A 4,602-nucleotide genomic window follows, 5' to 3' on the forward strand; every position below is an offset into this window, starting at 1 on the left:
CGTCATTAATAAATGACATTAACAACACAACAAAGTCTCCATTATCCTTTATAATCCGACATAATATGATCTAAAAGCAAACTAACTGTGGTATCTTTGCTCGGTTTCAGAGATGACTTAAAAAAGGTACATGAGTTATGCACATGTACGTGTTGTGATAACGGTAGAGACACCGAAGGAAGTTGTTACATTTGTAAGTACTCAATACCGGGAATAGTGATAATCGGCGGGTGTAAGGATGGTCGATAGTATTACGTATTGTGTTGACTTTGGCGCCGTTATCACGTCGTTATCGGCCGGGACAGAGTACACACGAGCCCAACGGGACATTTTACATGTGTGGTGACAAAGACAACAAATACAGACAGCATCACAGACAACGCACACGGCACCAGTCCAGGTAGGCATGGTCAACACGTCTTTCATTTAATAACTCTCATTTCGTGTTTTTGCATTTATATTTTATTTTTTCATCATGTAGTTAACAAAGTATGTGTGAAACAGTGACTCTATTTCCGGTTTATATTTCATATGTGTTGTTGCAGATTTTAACATGACCCTACGCACATTGCTGTTACTTGTAAATTTCTTTTATACCACAGGGGAGTGTTGATCAGGCGTTTCACGTCAACATGATATCATTCTGGCACGTGCTGTTGCTTCCCCTTCTCTTTGGAATTAGTATGCAAGGTGAGTGATTTTTAATACCGGATACCTTTGTACATATGGAACACTATAGTATGGCTGATAAATAGACCTTAAACACGAATTCAAGCTTCCTGGTTTCGAACGGTTGAAGAAGAGGACACTTACCCCTCCGGAACGCATGGTCTTATTATCCTTTTAAAGTTTAAAAATGTTCCAGGAAATCTTCCTTTTGTTCATTAGTTTGCCCTAGTTTAGTATATCCTCAGTGGGAATTACCGTTTTGTTCACACTTCGTTATTATCTTCTTATTTTCCGGTAGTTTTAGCGGATACATATATATAAAGGTCATCAAAAAGAGAGAACTGGTACTTCGAAGCATCGGGGTATCGATTGAAATAAATATCTGTTCAAGCACTTATACGATTTCAGATTATATAATAAGTCGAAATGAATGCAAGCAGTAAACAACAAATGCCATGAAGAACGAGATATTGGAACTGTTTACGGGTATTAAACGGGAAAGACTTACGACTTTAGTATCACCTCTTGTTTGGGATAAAGTTTCTAAAAGAGGGAGCCCCAGAAATTTAAAGTAAAACGAGACAATGCAGCAAGACGGTCCACAAGGACACTGTCACAGAAACCGTATTGGAAATACTACGAAATAATAAAACATGAATCCCAAATAAACATTTAAGGTGACACCAGAAATTTGGGAGGGTGGTGGTTCTGCACCACTTGTTGTATCCGCCATGTTGCTCCCATCGAATCATTGCATAGTCGGAATAAGGCAACAACAGGAGCGACAAAGGTGCAGTATACAAAACAGTTCGATATTCATCAAAGACGTAATGCAATTCAAATAATTTTCTTTAAGCTATTTGGTAATACAAACCTAAGAATCATTGAATCGTTTAAGATTTAATCTAGTTTGATTGTGAAAGAGTGATATATTTCTCTTAGTCTTAGTCTCCAAGTCTAGTTGGTATACACCTGGTACATTGTTACACACTCCGATATGTTGCTGATAATTGATATGACATTCAAATTTGGTAAATGAGGTAATGTCACGATCCTTAGGTCAAATTTGAAGTATTCGCCTAATGTTATCAACAGTCACTAATGTTTCTATAATTCTGTTACAGATGTAGTGTCGAATACAGGGTGTCCCAGTTCAGCTGACCGCGTTACTAAAACCATACCAGAAAATTTACCAAAAGGTTTGTTCATGACGACATCAGCAACCATTTGTCATATACATGCCTTATGTAATAATTAAAAAACATTAATTTGGTAATATTTAAATAAACACTTTATGTATAATCCTGCCTCTATTATTGAAAAAAAGTAATCACCTCGTTGACGTGAATGTGAGTTATTAACTAAAAAATGCACTTTCATTTGGAAAAAAGAAAACATTGGGTGCACTCAGGCAGATTCGAAACATAAATGCATTATAGGCTATCAGAAAGTTAAAGCATTAACCAATATACCAAGAATTCTACAATATATCCGAAAACAAGTATTTAACTATGTAAGTGTTTAACCTTGTTGCTAGCCTGGTTTATTGCTAACCTATGATATTATTTCTTGGAAAGGTATGGATACATTTTAAAATGTTTGTAACGGACCAGATCGATATATATGCAAATGACTGATGTGATTTTAAGATCATATTACACAATCAGACAGAAATATCACAAAAAATGTTTACCACGAGACATCTATGCAATATCTTAAACATGAAATTCTCTTGCAGGAACGGAGCTTTTCATCTTCACAAACATAAGTGGTATCACGCTTTCTGAGCCAGAATCATCACATTTTAATGTCATTGCTAAGGGAGGTGACAGGTACGGAATCAACGTCCTGAAACCATACGACTTCGAGAAGCTTCAGGTAAGGTACCAATAGGGAGGGAGTCTGAACGGCGGAGGATGTCCAGTGGAGACAATTGATAACTTAGTGTTTCATAACTATATGATCTCTAAATGAGTTTTCATTTCATCTGCCGTACATGTACGTCAGAGGAACCTTGACATTTTAATCGATGCATTGTCGAGCTAAAAGGAAAACGTCGTTTCGCAATTTATAAATCCATATGATATGGAAATTAATTCAAAGTCCTCTCTATCGCATTACAAATGCTAATATGTAAATACCTATGGAAAACATTTTTTTCTGACCATGGTCATACCTTAATGTGCCCATGTTGATATATTGCCGTCATTGCCGTGATTATGTCTAGAAGTAAAACTGATGTCACAGTGGTTGTGTCTACATGAGCGTTCACAAAAATAGAGTACTCAAGGTTTAATGATGGGATCTTATTTATAATGATCCTCAGTTTAAACAAATATAATGAATGAATATAACAAATCGGTCCCGTATGCTTTGTCAGCATTGTGCCAACCCTGTTTATACTTTCAGTCGTCGACGTCGTTGTTCAGGGAGAGTGTTCCTTTTACATGTACTTCGAAAGATGGACAAGTCGTACAGGTTTGCTATATGAAAATCTGTGTAGTTCGAGTTTTGTAATATATTGAGAATGATATGTTGTTCCTGTATTCCAGCCATATATATCTGATTTGACAACCTACTTTGATAGCACACTTTATGAGTAAATATGCAGGCAGTAAAGTATGCATGGTTTCGAATTTTGTACTAGTTTTGTTTATTTCCTGGAGTATTTTATCGCTTAAAACGAATTATATACATGGAATATATTCTAAGTTAAATAGCGATGATCATAATTAATGCATTTCGATTGAACATAGATTTTTGGTTGTTTTAAGAAAGATACATGTAGCAATATCAAGTTCGAGTAATACTGTTTGTCAACACGCTTTGTTTTCAGGGTAATCTTATGATTGTAGTGACAAATGTGATAGAAAGTTCACCAGACTTTGGAAGCAGTAATTATTCACAATTCGTTATACCGGAGGTATGTAGATACACAAAATTCCTATATAAAGTGTAAGATCACTCAAATTCTACATTGTACATTTATTGCATTGAAATGCTATCCGATTATGTGTAGTTGTCATATTCGTATTTAATTTGGTATTTCATAGTTATAGCACTGGTATTCAATGCGGTTTTATGTGATTATATAAAGATATTTGTATTAAATACGATACTGGGTGGTCGCAGTGCTGACATGTGATTCGTATTACATGTACATGATTTTGTCCTTAAAGGCAAATTTTAGGACTTTATTACAGACCTGATATGCCATTATGTTAATCATTTTTGTTTCTATTGTTTTCAATGTGCTGGGAAAACTTTTTTTAACAAATTAACGGCATACCAACAGCAAGTAATGGCATTCGATTTCTCTCCATGCTTTCTTTCTTTGCTTCTGTGCCTCGGTAGCCGTGCGCTAACGCGCACAGTCATTACTACTGTGTGCAATCAAGCGTGAATAAACCATTTTATATTCGCCTTATCTTAAGCCCACCTTTAGTTTTATACTGTCGTTATTTACTGTACAAGTACGTCCATTTACACATGTACCTACGTACAGCAGTTATTAGTATAACAACACCTTTATTTCAGAACACTCCGATCAATACCGAAGTTGGCACACTCCACGTTACCTTGGCAGACGACAGGGATGGAAATATTATTGTCAACTTTGGACTGGTAAGTGTTTCTTTGTTAAAGTGATTCATATTATAATCATATACAACCAGTCAATTAGATATTTGTTGATTTGCTATGTAGTTTTAAAAATATAATTGTTCGAAAATATATTTCGTTATCCTGACTATATAAGTATGTGATAATTACTTTAAAATACGATACAGATATGTAAATACATTATTTATTTGTAGATAGTTTTATCATATGATTACCGTGTTATGTAGTGTCGTTAGCCATAACACAAATATAGGATCTTAAACGAGATTTCATTTCATTTGAGATTTTATGAAATAAGTCTTAGGAGTTTAA

General features: G+C 35.1%; 1 protein-coding gene across 1 annotated transcript; it reads left to right on the forward strand.

The window, feature by feature from the left end:
- Positions 1 to 145: 145 nt before the first annotated feature.
- On the forward strand, positions 146 to 4,293 carry LOC110444991 (the record flags this gene model as incomplete). The annotated part of the gene is made up of 7 exons (XM_021489350.1): positions 146 to 400; positions 603 to 690; positions 1,794 to 1,868; positions 2,408 to 2,547; positions 3,079 to 3,147; positions 3,506 to 3,592; positions 4,207 to 4,293. Coding segments are annotated over exons 2-7 (516 nt in total), but the record flags the coding sequence as incomplete, so codon positions are not given.
- Positions 4,294 to 4,602: the final 309 nt, after the last annotated feature.

This window comes from Mizuhopecten yessoensis, unplaced genomic scaffold (assembly GCF_002113885.1).
Source record: "Mizuhopecten yessoensis strain PY_sf001 unplaced genomic scaffold, ASM211388v2 hete_36167078, whole genome shotgun sequence".
NCBI lineage: Eukaryota > Metazoa > Mollusca > Bivalvia > Pectinida > Pectinidae > Mizuhopecten > Mizuhopecten yessoensis.